Source organism: Zonotrichia leucophrys, chromosome 12 (assembly GCF_028769735.1).
Source record: "Zonotrichia leucophrys gambelii isolate GWCS_2022_RI chromosome 12, RI_Zleu_2.0, whole genome shotgun sequence".
Taxonomy (NCBI): Eukaryota; Metazoa; Chordata; class Aves; order Passeriformes; family Passerellidae; genus Zonotrichia; species Zonotrichia leucophrys.
In genome coordinates this window covers 9,122,654-9,139,150 of record NC_088182.1, presented here as the reverse complement: position 1 = coordinate 9,139,150, position 16,497 = coordinate 9,122,654, and the positions used below count along the sequence as shown (strand labels likewise).

The 16,497-nt window shown below is 43.5% G+C and overlaps 2 protein-coding genes across 2 annotated transcripts in view; one reads left to right on the top strand and one right to left on the bottom strand.

Annotated features, from left to right (window-relative positions):
* Window positions 1-16,428, bottom strand: part of LOC135453405 (collagen alpha-1(I) chain-like) — a 26,861-nt gene extending 10,433 nt beyond the window's left edge. The window contains exons 1-2 of the mRNA XM_064724429.1: window positions 16,315-16,428; window positions 15,620-15,767 (exon numbers count right to left, since the gene is read on the bottom strand). Coding sequence (XP_064580499.1) covers window positions 15,620-15,767; window positions 16,315-16,428 — 262 coding nt within the window. The remainder of the gene's footprint in view (window positions 1-15,619; window positions 15,768-16,314) is intronic.
* The window catches only part of SETD5 (SET domain containing 5), a 65,375-nt gene that overhangs the window by 9,606 nt on the left and 39,272 nt on the right, over window positions 1-16,497 (top strand). Inside the window, exon 2 of the mRNA XM_064723988.1 lies at window positions 16,323-16,497. Coding sequence (XP_064580058.1) covers window positions 16,427-16,497 — 71 coding nt within the window. The 5' untranslated portion in view covers window positions 16,323-16,426. The remainder of the gene's footprint in view (window positions 1-16,322) is intronic.

The window sequence follows — 16,497 nt, the reverse complement described above, 5'->3', positions numbered from 1 at the left end:
TTAATAAAGAATAAAGCACTAGCATGTTCTAAAAGTGAGACTATGCATTGAAACCTGCAGTCATTAGTTAAGCCTCTCTTGGGTGCAGCTTGGGACTGTCAGCTTGAAACTGGTCAGCAGAAATTTGTTGAATCACACATGGAAAGAGAATCCCAGGGAGAATGCAATGGGATATCCAAATGTTCATGTAAGTTCTGTGGTTTTTCAGAACTGTATGAAAGTGTAACCAGGTTCCTCTCCGTGAAATCCTTCACTTGAAAAAAAATTTTAAACAGTTTTTAAACAGTGTGGCACAGCAGAGATGGATGGGGAGCAGGCTGTTCTTGTAAGCAAAGTTTGTAGCTTTCTGTTGCTCTTCCAGTGTCAGAGTTGAGGCGTCATTCCTTTTTCTGAGTAATAGTGAAGCAGTCTGTTCCCATGAGAGTCACTGGGCTGAGGCAATACTTGAAAGGAATTCTAAAATTTTCAGTTTCACATGAAGAGAAGGTTGTGAAGGAGGAAAAAAGTAGCTTTGACACATATTTTAAAAATGTTGGAAACTTTTTGCTGAAGTTGTTGAGAGATGGTTGTTACTGAAATGGTACATGATTTTAAAATGTAGAAATTTGTCTTAAACAATTGGACTTTCTGTGAAATTTTGTTAGTACTGAAAAGGTGTCATTTAGCTTTGCTTAAAATTTCTGCAGTTTCACTGATCATTGCTGATTTTTGGAGTCTGCTGCTTCCCTCCCAGGATATGCGTGTGGGTCCTTAGCTTCTAGTGATCAGGAATGAAATGTATGAAATGGCCAGTGGCTGAAATGTTTTTCAGGTGCTTTTTGCCCCCTGAAAGTTCAAGATGAAATGCTGGCAAGATGAAGGGCCCCCACTCCTGTTCTGCTTAGAGCTAGATACAGCCCTGGCTTTCATGTCAAGAAACACTGTATGTGACATCTCAAGAGTGGTATTTTGATTTTACTGATAAAAATATTAAGGCACAAAAAAGGACTTGCATAGGACATCTTCTTATAAGCAGTGTGGAGGTACAACATATTTGGTTTGGGGGTGTTTTGTCTTTTGGTCTAGTGATGCAAATTGCAGTTTTAGGTGGCTGTCTCATCCACACAAGTCATCACCTCTGCCCACATGTCCATGTTCTGTGGTGTTGTGTTCCTTCTCTATGTACCTTCACTTTCTTTCAGTGAAGCTGCTGTTAGTAGGTGTGGTGGGGAGTGCATTAGGTGGTGGATACAGGTGAAAACATCTGTGTGAGTTGGTGATGGGGAAGCATGGTAGTGTGAGCCAGGCTGTTGTCCCTGCCTGTTTGCACTGGCTTTGTAACGCTCCAAGGTAGTTTGGGTTATGAACAATGCTGCTACTGATTTGTAGCCACAGGACTGATAAGCTGTGTAAAGGGGCCTTCAGAGTACTTTGGCAAACTGTGTTTGGATATGTAGTGTGCACAAAATCTATCTGCATTACTCAGGAAGATAATTCCTGTCTGTGCTGTTTTCCTTCTGTGTTTAGATCATTCTCCTACCCAGCTCTTACCCAGCTGAGGTCTCAATAGTTCTCAGTTTTTCCATAATGACAAAATCAAATTAGCCCTATGAGTGGTGCATGTGAAATTCCTTTTGGTTAAAGCACATTGCCCTGAATATTTCCAGGCTGGTTTTGGTTTTTTTTTCTTGTGAAAATTCAACATCTTGTGTTTGGAAGAGAAAGGAGAAAAGATGCAGATGAGGAAATGCTGTTGTTTAAGGTACAGGGAGGAACAAGTAACTTGTTTCTAGAACATAATCTGTCCAGCTGTGACTTAGTCATCTTCAGTCTTATATAAAATGCATTCAGTCTAAATAGTTGAGCATCTCCCTCCTGAATGCAGCAAACCTTTCATGCTTATGTGAAGATGTGAAGCTGTAGCAGGCACAAGGCATCATCTTAGGAGTACCTTCATACTTGGGAACCTGCAGCATCCATCATACTGTCAAGCCTCATTTACTCATGTGATGGGATTTTTTTTATTTTATTCTGTTCCACATTTTTTTCAAGCTTAAAGAAATTCCTTGCTGTTGGCAGAGAATACAGCACTAATAATTCCAGACAGGAGAGCAGAGAACGTAACGTGAGAACAGGGGTGACTCTTGAATCAGACTGAAGGTTTTGTTCATCTCTGACAGGGCCAAAAATTGATGTTTGAGGAAGAATGTAAGGTGAGGAGATCACAGGATCTTGGCTAATGTTACTAATTTCAGTGTAGTAGTTCCTGCTGTTCCCTTACATGCAGCCCTGCTCTTAGTCACTTGAATTTCACATAGCTGTTCTTCAAGGAAAGGGGGATAACTTGACTATTATGAAATGCTTTTATATGGATAAATGTATTTCCACACAGGTCCTTTGTTTATATAATTATGGAGGTTTTGGAGGGGTGGGGGAGATTTTTCTTAGTGACAAGCAGGAACTTGTAAGCTTTGTAGGAACTGGCATGTGTGAGTTGAGAGATATTCTGTGCTAGTTAAGGGATGATGGACAGCCTTGTTTAGGTAGTCAAGAAAACTGATGTTGTACAGCAACAACAACACTGCTGAGTGTGTTGTTAAATAAATGTATTGATAAAGAGAGGTGTTGATAAATCTTATGACTGTGGACATGGAAGATGACTTAAAATTCTGTCAATACATTTCCCATTAATACACATTTCATGAAACTGGGGAAGCTGGCATCTTCAGTCACATATGTATGCAAGGGAAGGTCTCCTTAGGAGGGGTACTTGGAGCTGTGCTTCACTTGGGTAGTTGGAGCCATTCTTCAAAGGCTTCTGAGAAAGTGTTTGATGTAGTTTTAGTTCTAAAAAAAAAAGTTCTACAGTTTTTTCATTAGAACTAGAAGCACACTGTGCTCACTGTGAAGACTTAATGGCTTGGGTTGATGCTGCTTGGGGACCCCAAGGCTGCAGTGCATTGCATGATTTTTGTGGTAAATCCATATACTGTTTTTGAGGCTGTGCTTGACAAACATGGCCTAGCTCTCCATGTAAGCTGCAATGCCAAGTGTAAAAATGACTAGGTGAGATTTTCCATTCTTTGTGGAAAGTCAGATCATCAGAAGGTTATTTTTTGCCTTAAAATACATAGTTACACAAAGACTTAGTGGCCCTGGAGAAGAAATGAGCAGTGCCCTGAGCAACTGATCCAAGCTGGCCCCTGCTTTGGGGGTAGGGAGACAGTGTTCCAGTCAGTTTAACTTTGAGTGATCCCTTCAAATGTGGATTATTCAGTGGTTGAGTGCAAGACTGGGTGTAGGAGGTCTGGGGGAACATGCCTGTTTTGGGTGGAGAGGGTAAAAGATGGGAGGAAGAAGGCTATACTCTGATACTGGAAATGTCTGTGCTGGAGAAATTGCATTAACAGTGGAGACCTGAAATATCTGAGACTGGAACTTGGCAAGGACACACCTAGCTTTATAGATGTTTGTGAGATGAAATCAGATTTTAATTCACTGTTCTTTAGATTCTTTTTATCTGCATGGCATAAAATATTTGATGATTCTTGATCACTAGAGAGGTGCTAGTGGGTAATAAAGTATATTTAGGGATCTCTGAATTGTTTTGCCACATTTCAACAAAAGATGTGAATCCATCCAGATGCAAGGTGATGCATTTGTTATCAAACCAGCAGACCCACCTATAAATTGTGAAACAGAGTCTTGGAAAGCAGTAGCTCAAAGGGCTTTAAGGTCTTTACAGCTTGTTGCCTTTACATTGTACTTGGGCCATTATTTTATTTAAAAGTGTTAATGTGATTCCTGGACATATTAAAGAGGAGGGGGAAAAAAGTGGGGGAAAGGAATGTGAAGCAAAATAAGTAATCTTATAAACACAGCAGTGTTAAGACTGATACTGGAATTGAATTTTGGTTTCCATGCTTCAAGAAGAATGCCAGTGTATTTGGAGAGAATTCAAAGGACAGCTGCAGAAATGATCCAGGGACTGGAAAATAAGCCTCATGATGTGAGGTTTAAAGGAGCTCAACTTACTCAGCTTATTGAAAAGACAATTGAGAGAGGACTTGATCTTTCTGTAAAAGGACTTGTGAGATTTGCTGACAAAGACATAGCAATATCAACTGAGGTTAGACAAATTCAATTTTGAAGTACAGTTTCTTAGCAATGATAGTAATTAAACATGAGATTTGTTTACAGACAAGGGGCAAGGAGCAAACATTCATCTTAGTCCTTTACGAAAGGCCCAACATAGTTATTTTTTGGACAAAATACATTGCAATTTATTTTTTAAAATTATGATAATATGCCTTTCCTGATGCTGGAGTTTAAGAATCTTTGGAGATTTTGTGCCATGATCAGTTGGTGCAAGTTCAGGTACATGAACTTGCAGTCACAGCCAAGATCATGAAATTAAGATGAATTTAGAGGAGAAATAGTTAAGCTGGTGCTAGAATACTGCCTTGCATAACACACATGAGATGTGAAGGGAACTCTGAAATTTAATGCTTTGTGGTCTGCATCACTGGAACGCAGCTCTTTCCCATACTGTGTTTCTTCAGATGTTTAAGATATGGTTAAGGCTTTCTGAAAGCCCCTACAGAGAAGCCCTGATGTAACTGTGTACACTCACGGTACTCAGATGAGCATTCCTGCATTCCCGTTGGCCACAGCAGAAGTCTGTAAATCTTTTTCATCCTTTTTTAGAAACAGTATGAAAAAAATTGCACAATGGCAATATGATTATAATTCTTCTGAGAGTAAGCACAAACTCTCCTGGTAGGTTTCATTCTTCAATGAATGTAGGATATTATCTATCTCTCAAGTTAACTGGACTTTTCAGAAAGTTTATTTGTGTTTGAAATAATTGTAAGAAGTGGTGTTCTGATGGCACTTGTTTGCTGGTTTTCATGCTGTCCAAATGAGAGTACTTCAGCAATTCTACATGTCCATTACATGGTAAATTCACCTTGGGGAATCGAGTGACTCAGTTTGGTAATGGCTCCAGATCATGCTTCTACTTTTTATTTGCAGTTGTGCATTCCACCACTCCCTTGATGGCTGCCAAGTTTCTGTATTTCCATAGATTACCTTGTTCCAGATGCCTTTGCAGACATGCAGAGCTCTTAAATTCCCTTCTGGTAGCTCTCAAAATCTGCTGCTTTGTGCAGGTGGAGCTCTCCCGGTTGGTTCTGCCCGAGTGCATGCTCGTCCTTGCCTGTGCAGAGGAGGACCTTGAGCTGCCTGGGCTGCTCTTTTCTCCTGTGTGCCTGCATTCCTGCCTCTCCTCTCTTCCTCCTCCAGGTCCAGTCAGGGAGGAGCCCCACTGCTGTCACCTCTGCAGCTGTGCAGTAAGAAAATGCTTCTATGTCCTATGGAAGAAAAGGCAGCAGAACATTTCTGAACATTTTCTATCAATTTGTCACATAAATTGTGCTGTTTCTGAGGTGGGAAAGAAGTTGTCTGGCAGCTGGAAGTTTCCTTGCTTAGGGCTAGAGGGATAGCAAACTGCAGGAACGTGTTGGGGCACTACACAGCACAAAGCAAAGACCTCCAGCTTCGAAATCAAGTGCAGCAACCCCTGCTACTCACCTTGTCCAAACAGCCCTGTCTGCCTTAACCTGCAGGAGCAGCTTGCAGGAAGAAGTCACAGCTGCACACAAAAGAGGTTGTGAGGGCTCAGTTTAAGAGTAGGGAAATCTCCCTCTTCCTTGTCTTCCGTCTCGGATGTGTCACTGTCCCCCTCTCCACAGCATCACGAGGCTGATGGAGAGGACTTGCTGGAGAAGGGCTCTCAGTCTGTTCAGCCTGAGCAACTTTTCGCATTTCAACCTCTTTGTTTCATCCTGTGGTTGTACATACATGTGCTTAGTTGCATTTATGATAATTATGAAAAATACCCTGAATGTATCCTTCTGCTCATAATTCAACATTCAGAAAAGATGGAGGTACAGACAGCATTACAAAGATGTGTTCAGAACCACTCACTCAGCATGGCTTTCGTGTGAGCTCTAGGTGAGCACTCTTGGCCAACTGTTTGATGTCAGTGCTCCTGTGTTACCACCCACAAGCAGTTAAGGTGGTTGATGGTGTGCTGTGCTCTTCTCAAAGGAAGAAATTACTAATTTATGTGCAAGTCATCAGAAATAAATCAGGTTTAAGTGATTTTTGTCTTTTTTCAGTCACTGGTTGCAGTTGTTTCACTGCTAATTTCTGGTCATCTGCATTTGCTTTGAAAATGTGTTCAACTGGATTATCTGTTTTTTATTTTCTTAATACAAAAATGGACTATTCAAAAAAGTGATCGTGGCTCTCAGCACTGTCTCGCCAAGCTTTGCATTTGTTGCCAGCAGTTAGGAGGTTGGTATTTGGGAGTTTCCTGAATAAGCATTACACTTTTTTCTCTGTGACTGTAAGAGTAAGTCTGTGATTATATTGTTTTACAAAAAAATGTACCAAAATAACTTTTAAAAATTTATATTCCTTAAATCTGGTTGGACCAATGTGTTGCTGGCTGCTGTCTTATTCTCTAAATCTGACTACTGGGTGAACATCCTCTCTGCATGGAGGATCCAACATGCAGAGCTGGGGCATGCCAAGTCAGTAGTACCTGCATTTTGGGACCAGTGCATATCTTACCAGTGCCAAAATACCATATAATGTGAGATGCAGCTCATCCAGAAAAGTGAGACACGATAAAGAACATCTCTTGGACATTGTTCAGCATCATTGAATGGTTGGAAGCCCCAGAAGGGGAGTTAAGGATTTTTGGCTGATGCTGCCTTTAGGCCTCATGAGTCCTCTGCACCACTGTCCTACTGACTCATTCTGCTCTCCAACAGATTTTGTGCTGGGAAAAGCATATCTGCCAGAAATGTGTGGATTTGCTAGGGGTTCCAGAACCATCTTACATGACCATGAGTGCAGCTGGGCACCAGGTCCTGGGCAAGTGCTACAGTTGGTGATGTCTCCTAGGAAGATGTCCCTGAGAAGGGGATATGGTGGGACAGTGCAGTGGGCTGAGCCTTGTTACTTGTCACAAAATGGCAATATTGCAAATATCCTGTACAATTCACTGGATTTTAATGCCTAACAGTGATTATGTAGCTCGGTAATGGACCTAACTTGCCATGTGCAGCACAGGTTGCAGGTGATTTTGTCACCCGGTTTCTCACTCGAGGCCCATCGGACAGACCGGTGTTTGTGGAACGCGGCTCAAGAGCGTTACACAAGCGTGGAGTAACTTCCTTACAACCTGGAGAAAAATGTATTTGCATGATCAGGAGCCCAGGTGCAAGGCTGCAAAACTTGCCAGTCACAAACCACAGAGGCCCGGTTGGAGCTGGAATGGCACTCGGTGATGGTTTGGACAGGGGCGAAGGGTCAAAACGAGTCCTGTAATGGAAAGCAGGGCTGAACCTTCGCGTGGGAGCTGCGGCTCCATAATTGCCACACTGTGTGATGTTGCCATGGCTGCCCGGGCAGTCCCTGCGTGGTTTCCTGATGTGTGAGAGCAGGCCGAGGCTGCCGGCGAGCGCAGAGCTGCCCTACGTGTTTGGGGAGCTCAGGCGTGCGCTGGCAAGCCGCGGTGATGGGAGGATCCCTGTGTGGGAGATTGGAGGCTTTGAGCTCAGTCTCTTCCCCATCTCTTCCCTCCCAACAGATCAGAGAACGGGCTGTGATTTTTGCAGGACTTTAAAACACCCTTTTTTTTTTTTTTTTTCCTTATTTCTCTCCTTTGCAAAGTTCTTCATTCTGCCTTAAGCCGGGGTCGTGCTAGGAGCGAGGCTGCAGTGTGAAATGGAGAATCCTGGGGACACGAAGGAAGGCCTGGGGGGGCTTGCCGGGCCTGGGGGACTCTGGCATGTTTTGATCGCAGAGCCTTTGGCTGCCTTGCCATCTGCATAGCCTGTGAATAGTTTTCTCTGGCACAGACCTTGTTCCTTAGTGTTGCATCATCTCTGGGAGAAAGGCCAGGTCCGGAGCCCCAGCACAAAGGCTTTCTGAAGCCGATGAAGCTTGTTCTGTGTGCGGAGCGTCTCTCTCCTTCCTGTCGTCCTTTCCATGAGATTCCTGAAGCGGCCTCCGTCCGACAGCCCCCTCTCAACAGCTGCTTTTTCTCCGCCGCTTCCTGCACACCTGGCTGATGCAACGTCTGCCTGGGAAGCGCTGCCGGAGCCTCCTCTGAAGCGGGGTTGTTTGCCCCGATGGGAGTGGCCGGGCAGGCGGCCCTGTCACGTGGAGGCCCTAAATAGATGTATGAAGGACGTACAGCGAGACCTCGAGGCACAGGCAGAGAGTATTTAGTGGGATTATGCAGAAATCTTTTTTCCGATACTGGGACTGGAGGTTGCAGTCCTACTCCTGGCAACTTGTTAGTGGTTAGGCTTCCACTGGTTGTAAGTTCGGGATACTGCTCTGTGCCAGTAAATCCTGCTGATTCCCCTTCTATATTCAGCGACTTCCCGTGACTCTGGACTGTCTGAATTCTCATGGGAACTGTAATTCTCTGGCTTTGGATTTGATCCTAGTTATTGCCCTTTATTGCCGAGTTTCCCTCTGACCTTGCATGTGGTACAGGCTTTTCTCTCTGAAATACCTTCAAAATGCAATTTCAAGGTCTAAAGGTTTTTTCTTTTTGTGGGGGGGTTGTCTGACAAGCTTTTAAATTTAATGTTTGTCTACTTAGGAAAGTTTAATAGTTGCATGGACGAATACTATTGCATCCACAAGCAACAAAATTTAGAACAAGGAACCACTTTGGTCTGTTAAGATTGAACCAATGTTACTTACATTATTTAAATTAATCTTGAATCTTACTTGATCTGTAGCCGTTTTCTGGTGTAGGGAGGTCTCTTAAAACCTGAAAACGTAGGGATATATATGGACAAGGTGTGGTGGACTGAGCAGTGGTACTTCCAATATTGCTTTTCCTAGTTATCAGCCCCATTGAAGAAATTTATTGCCCCTAGAACAGTGTCTGAATGGGAATATGTATTTTACCTGTTTCTGCTTTTAGTCCAGTCTTCTTGGCAATTGATGAGACATGGCAGTGTTTCCTTCCTGCCACCTGTTTTGGCAAAGACTTAGAGGAGATGGTCGCAGCAGTACCATCAGCTGCCACAGCTGGATTCACTGGAGGTTGGTTGTCAAACTCTTAATCTCAGAGTATCTGTTCTGAACCTTTTTGTTTGCATTTTTGTGACATACAGGCATTTGACTGTTCTCCTTCACCTCATGGGAAAAGAGAGCAGCAACCTCACAGTATAGGACCAGCATAGCAATTAGGATGTGTTCCGTGCACTGCAGAATAGTTTTGCCCCATGACTGTTACAAAATCAAAAGTTTGTGGAACTGGAAGAGAAAAGGGATATTTTTCCTCTCTCCTATTCCACATACTTTAGTAATTTTTTGTCTCAACTGTGCTGCCTTATGTGTAATCCTTTTTTTCTCTTGTATTACTATATATTTTCCAGAAAATAGTAGAGAACTGTATTTGCAAAAGTAAAATGTAATAAATAGAATAAAATATACTAAATTTAAAAATATAATTTTAAATGCTTCATTATTAGAAGAATTTGTCACCTTCGCCAGCAACTTGGAATGCTGTGAGATAGAGCCACTGTAAAGCAATGTTTTTAGCATAGAAAGGGGTTCTTTTTGAGTCTGTGGTATTTTTCTGAATTTCTCCAGTATTTCTGTTACTAGTTTAGTTTTATTTTGATGATTTTAGATTTTCGTAGTGTTGTGATATTTTCTTGAAGACTTCCTCTGTTTATGATCCTTAAAGTTATGTGGGCTTTAATATGACGTTCTTGGTTGGGATAATCCTCTTGGCATTGCATTGTTGTCATTCCTTTAAAACACTGTCTGTGTCACCTGCTCAGCACACTGTGTGTGCAGACCATGCAGATGCTGCCAGGTCCCTTCTCGTCAGTGTGGGGTGCAGGCAAAGTTCCCTGGCATGTGCCTGCCACCTCTAGATAAACATACCTCAGAATAATTTGGTCTGCCACGGATCACTGCTACTCTTGTAATTTGCTTCTGCTTTCTAATATGGCATTTTTATGGAATTATCCTTATTAATGACTCTTCAACCAATTTACAAGCAATAGAAATTAAACTTTACAGTAAGGTTCTGTGATGCAAACTGGATGTTTTAAGAAAGTCCAAACAAACCCTTGTTTGGATCTTTACTTCTGGAGCATATTGAACAGTCACGGATGTGATTGAATTGTCCAGGAGAAAGTATTTCTGGAGGCCCTTTTTTTTATCTCCTACTAAATTTCTCTTCTATTTTTTTATCATAGTATCTGAAATCTGTAATGATTTCAAAAGAAAAACAGGATTTTGTTTTGGTTTGCATAATATCTTGACTGCCGAAGCAGCAGCAAAGTTTTGAGGTTATTCTGTTTGCTTTTCAAAGTAATTTCTGCAGTCTTGGGTCAGTTGCTAAGAGTACTTGACTATGCATTTTGTAATTTCTCTGCTTGGTTTAATTTCTGTCAGTTGCTCTCTCATTATTTGTAGTCCCTTAAGGTGTAGTTCACAGAGGAGTTTAACTAAAATTGATGTTTTCTTCATGAGATAAAATGATGGAATTGTGTGGATGGATATTGTGAAAATTGCCTTAAAATGGCTTAAACCTAGTTTAATTTTTTTATTAAATTTACTTACTTTCCATCTGTTTCCAAATTTTATCAAAATCAGTTTAACTTGCTTGTGCCTCAGTTTTAATAATGGCTTACATAGCCTTCACTGAACAACTTTATCATGCTGACATTGGCTAAGTAGGTATATGCATAGACATGTGTTGAGGTAGTGTGTAGTGCTTTCACAGGCCACTTCAAGAATAATGGGAATTGTTAATATGATTTCATATCTTGTAGGGAACAACTTGACTGATGCATAGGCCCATGGATACCAAAAGCATTTTTAATCATCCATATTCTAAAAGCAGTAGTCTTGCTATTCCCAGATCTTTGACTCCAGCTCTTGTGAGTGTGATGAGCAGGAACAGCTCTAACTGGGTTCTTGCTTTTTGACATTTTACAATTTAAAAATGCTGTTATTCTTGTTCTAAGAGCTTGTCAGTGTTTTCAGTGTTTTTTCAAGGTTTTCTAGATCCCAGAGAGCAAAATGAACTCTGAACCAAATATGTACATATAAGCATTTCTTTTTGCATATGGTTGGATACCTGTAAACCAGGGGACAGTTTTGAGAAAGGCCTAAGACAAATCTTTAACCATTGTGCTATGCTTGTCAATAATTTGGTTATCATGGTATGCATAGCTAGTAATGAATTCCAGTGTTGCCTGTTACTTTGATCCTTCCTGTTGCAGACCAGGGCTGAGTTCTCCCAGACCCCTTGGGATGGAATTGCTGTCTCGCTTTGTCAGCCCACTAGCAGATGATGTATGGATGTAATGATAATAGAGAATACCTATATCAATATTTCATTCTTTAAAACTGGCACAGCTGTTTCCTTGCTGCTTAGTGAACCCAGCTTGTTTTCAGAGCAGAGCTAAGCCATTCCTATTGGTAGATTGAGGCACAATTCAAGTACTTTTAGCAATCTGTTTCACAATCAGTTGGAGCTAAATGATTTAAGGATTTATCTGCTCTGCCCCAGTGTCTGTGTAGATGTCCTTATAGAAGAACATGTCTGAAATTCAGGGAATTTGATGCATTTTTTTGACCTAACTGTTAAATACAGAAAACCTTGATCTGTTTCTGTTTGCTCTAAAGGTGCTTTCCCTTCTGTCAAGGATCTGACCTTGACATGAGGTTTGTGCATGTACAGGGAGTGCTTGATTGGACTCAGGTGGACTGTGCACATATTTGAGTGGCACTGGCTGATGAGAAGACTATGTCAGCATGGTAATGGAAGCTGTTCCTGTTTACATGAGATGTCCCATAGATTTTGATTATTCTGAAATTTCCAGGGGAAAAGATAAATGAAGAAGATCTAAGATGCTAACACTTGTTACACTGCTCCACATGCCAAGTGATTTGCCACTGATGCAGATGACAGTGTAAGTATGAACCCATCAGACCTTACTGTTTCTGTCCCAAATGAGGCTGGCTGAGAGGATGCCAAAGAAGGCTGCATGGCAGAGCTGCTATTACCAGTTTTCCACCAGCTCTGGACTGGCCTGTGGCAGTATGAGGTGCAGGAGAAGAAAGTGCTTTGAATTTTATATGACTGGTAGTGGCGTGGGAGCTTAAAAAATGTGCAACTCATTATACACAGAGCTCATCCTTTGTAGGTGACTTAGATGCCCATTGCTAAGCATAGAGAAGATGATGGTGGTTATTGTTCAGACATTAGTAATTCTGGGTTGTAAAAAGTCTGGAATCTGTTTCCAGTTTGGGACTTCCATAACTGGAGTTGCTGGGAAGTGTGGGGAGAGGAAAAGGAAGCGCTTGTCTGTCCTTTACTGTCTGCAAACAAGAAGTGGTTGCTGTCATTGCACATGGAGGTGATTTCCCTGTTCTCCCTGCCCTGGCTCACATGTTGAAGTTTTGCATAATCAGAAAAAGCTTTTGTCAGTTTGTCCACGATATGGTTGTACCAGTGTTACCTTTTTATCTTTCTTGGCCATGCATAAGACACTGGTTGCACAATGGTAAAGTATTTCAGGCTCTCTGTGGCCACAGACTCACAGATGTGCACTGACCCTGCAGAGGAACAGGATGAATCTCTGTCCTCCCCCTGCTTGGTAACTGCTTTGCCCTTGAATCTGTGACCGTGGGAGGGTGCAAGGGACACATTCTGTCCCCCCTGACATTGTACAGCATCACCTGAGCAGCACCAAAGGATGATGGAATCTGAATTTAGGTAGCACATGCAATCTGTGAGGCTGTGCCCAGGGTTTTTTCTCTGCAGGTGAAATTTTCATGATGCTCACAAATACTTTGTAGAGTCTGTCAGCAGATGTTGCACACCATGGGTGCCCAGAGGTGTCTGTATGACTGGGACACGAGTGAAGACAGGTACAGCCACATCTTGAAGGAGGAAGCTCTGGTGAGCTCTTTGACTCACCATGCTTGATTGTCCCTGTTAGTACAGACTTTTAACACCACAAGTAATAAAGTGAGTTTCCAGCAGTAAATTTTCTGCATCTGCTTTATTTGTACATGGATGGCACTGGCTGTGGAAGTGAGCCAATGCAGCGCTGCAGCCATTGCATCCTAAGCAGTGTTCTGAAAATTCAGTTCACTGTTACAGCAGCAGGTGTTGCTTAACCTTCCCTTGGCCAGCTTTGATTTATTACAGTCCTTTCTGTCAATACAGGATGTTACCTGAAGTAACTGAATAGCACATATTCACAGTGTAGCCAAGGCAGCACTCACAGTGGCTCAGTCCCTTGGCATGTGACCTGTGCTGAGAGAGAACTGGGGATCCCAGCTGGGCTGGCTGTGTGGGTGGATGCTCATCTGGGCTGTTCTGATGATGTTGGGGAAGACCAAGTATCCTTACACCAATATGACTGGTTAAGGAGGCTGCTGTGTAGGTGCCAAATGTGGAGGAAAAATATATCTTTAAATGCTGCACTTTCAAAACTAGATAAATATTATCTACCTGTTAGGCCATCAAAATTCCCATCTCCATTTGATTTCAAGAAGAATTGTGTTGTAAGGCAGACAGATTTGTGCTGTGGTCTGAAGCTCATTAGATTTGAATTAAGACACTGAATTTAGTAAAACTTCTTCCAGTGGCAGCAGAGAGAACTGAGTGTGACCTCTGGTTTTTTTCTCCTTCAGCAATATTTTTGGAGGTAGAGGTAGGAAGGACCTTGGGAATTGAATGTACTGGAAATTGGCCAGTTTGGTAGGTGAACATGTAGATCTCAACCCCGGAGTTTTCTGTCAGGCTGATGTTCTGCATGTTAGCAGGCCAAGTGTCATGGAGTCCAGACTGTAATGTAGCCTGAAGGTGATGTGGTCTTGGACAGCGCTTGAAGCTGGTCTCAGCAATTCGTTTTGAATTGTCACATTGTCACAGTTGAAAGTACACATAAAATAGTACCAAACAGTAAAATCTGAACAAGGGTGATAGTTGGGCAAGTATTGCTGGGTCAACATAAAAGTGAAGTGGAATTTGCCTTGTTTAACCTTTCGATTTGCTATTTCATGTTTCTCCAGTAATCTTCTTCCCAAAAATGGGAGTTCGGACCATATCAGTGCAGCAACATTTGTGCAATACTGATAGAAAGAGGGTTTCCTATGAGAAGTGGGTGAAAACTTGTCCCAGTTACCCCTGGACTGCCCAGGTATCCTGTGGCTCTCTGGTCCAGAAGCTGCACCTGAAATCCTTCAGTTCTGCTGAGTCACAGGCAGGCGGGAGGCTGGAATCCATCCTGAACTGTCAGGCTGCTGCCAGCTGGGTACAGTCATTGGCAAAGGCATGAGATCAATAGAGGGAAAAACATCTAAACAAGTATTTAGAAAGATTACTGGGTGTGGGGAGAGGAAGAGTTTTCCATGTTCCTTAAAGGGAAGGATGCTTCAGACACTGAGAAACTTGTTGTATTGCTTTTAACCTTGTGCTAGAGTTTTACGTGACTTGGTTGAAGCAGGGATTGATGTCTGTAGCTTTTAGCTGTATTTTAGGAGCAGTTTGTCTCATCTTGTGGCAGTGTAGAAATCACAACTCTTGTCACAAGCACAAGAAAGGGTAAATAAAACACTTCTGGAAGGTCCTTTTATTTTTTTCCTCAGAAAACACACTCAAGGACACTGGGCTGTCTTGGGTTGGAACTGCTTGTGAGCTTAGTCCTGCCTGTTTCCTTTTTCATCTCCCCCCTCCCTGTGAGACCATTGCTTTGGGGCATAACAGGGAATTGCCATAGACCACTTAGAAATCTTTATGTGCTACTTCTGTAATTCACTGTATGTCTGTCATACTCTCTGAAAGATGTTCCATAGGGATGTATGCTGAAGAAGGAAAGTATTTCCTTGTGCCAAGAGAAGTGGCCTGCCTTTTAAGACAGGAAAAGGCAACATAGCATGTAGCATTTAAACTTTCTGACTCTCACTCTTCATTTGCCCTTATAGTGAGTGTGTGTTTTTGTCTTTCTGGGGGTTTTGTGTATTAAACAATGGCTGGACTGTGGTGTCCAAAGGCAGTTCCCTGTGAGAAATTCACTACCTACAGGAAAAGTTGGCTCACGGCCTCTCTGTAGCCCAGGAGGGTTCGCTGGCAGAGCCCCGAGATGCCGGGGAGCATGTGACAGCGGGCTGGCTTGTCTGCGCTGCCGGAGCCAGGGAAAGGCAGTGGAAAGTATTCAAGGCTGCCCTTAAAGTTTAACGTGCAGAGAGGGTGGTTGTCACCATTTTTCTTTGGTTTTGGAGCTACCTTTGCTGCATGCAGAAATGCAGCTTCTCTCTGTGTTGTGGGGGTTTCTCTCGAGCTGTGTAGAATAATAGCTCCTTTATGCTCATCTGTGTTACTGAGGCGATTTACATAACGAGGAGCTGATCCCATTTCACCTCCGGCCGCCATCCGACACGAGGAAGTCCGCGTTTATCGGCGATTTCTCTCGCGGCCGTACAAAGCGCTGTGGTCAGCAGGGAAGGTGGAGCCCGGGCTTCCCCTCACGGCCGGCGGCTGCGCCCCGGTGCCGCCGTGACTCACCCGGCTCCCCGCACACAGCCAATGGTCCCGCCGCATTCCCCAGGCGTCTGACGTGGCTGTGCCGCGGGGAGGTGTCGGGGACAGCCGGGGCCGCTGTGTCAGGGCTGGCTGAGCCGCCGCCGCGCAGTCCGGGATGGGCCTCGTGGCCCTGGGGAGCCCTCGGTGCTGTGGGAGCGGCTGCTCTGCCGCTCACGCTCCCCTGTGCTGTAGGCCTGGCAAATGCACCTACAAACTGATCTCCAGGGAGAGGTCTCAGCTTGGTCCACCCTGGCATTGTCTAGTTGTCCACATAGATGGATTTTGCCTGCAGCTCGTTTGGGGAAAGAGTTAGGAAATGCTGATGGAGGGTTGTGGGTGATAGGTGACAACTGCTGCTTATATGCAGAAGGAGCTAATAGATTACTTATCTGATAATTAGTCCTAAGTTTACTTGGGGGAGGAGGGAACTGTCATTATCAGCTTTAAGGCAAAGCAGCTCATTGCATGTCAGTCCAACACTGTAAAAAACCCCCAACCTCCCCACCAAACTACTGCCATGTACCTCTTCCGTGGCCCTACATATGAAAATGAAGTAAAAATGATGTGGCATGTCACTGATGGAAATCTATTTCTGCTTTTCTTTGCTATGAAAGCCTTCTTTAGAGGCATCCAGGGAGACCTGACCCCATAACGGAGATGCAATGCTTTGTTTCTACCCCGGTAGGTTTCCCCATGTCCGTGACGTGTTGGCCGAGGCTCTGCGGCTCCTCTCCGCCCTCGGAGCGGCCAGTCGCTGCCCTCTGGACTCCGTGATCCCCGACGGGCGTCATGAGCATTGCAATCCCTCTGGGAGTCACCACACCAGATACGTCCTACTCCGACATGGCTGCAGGATCGGA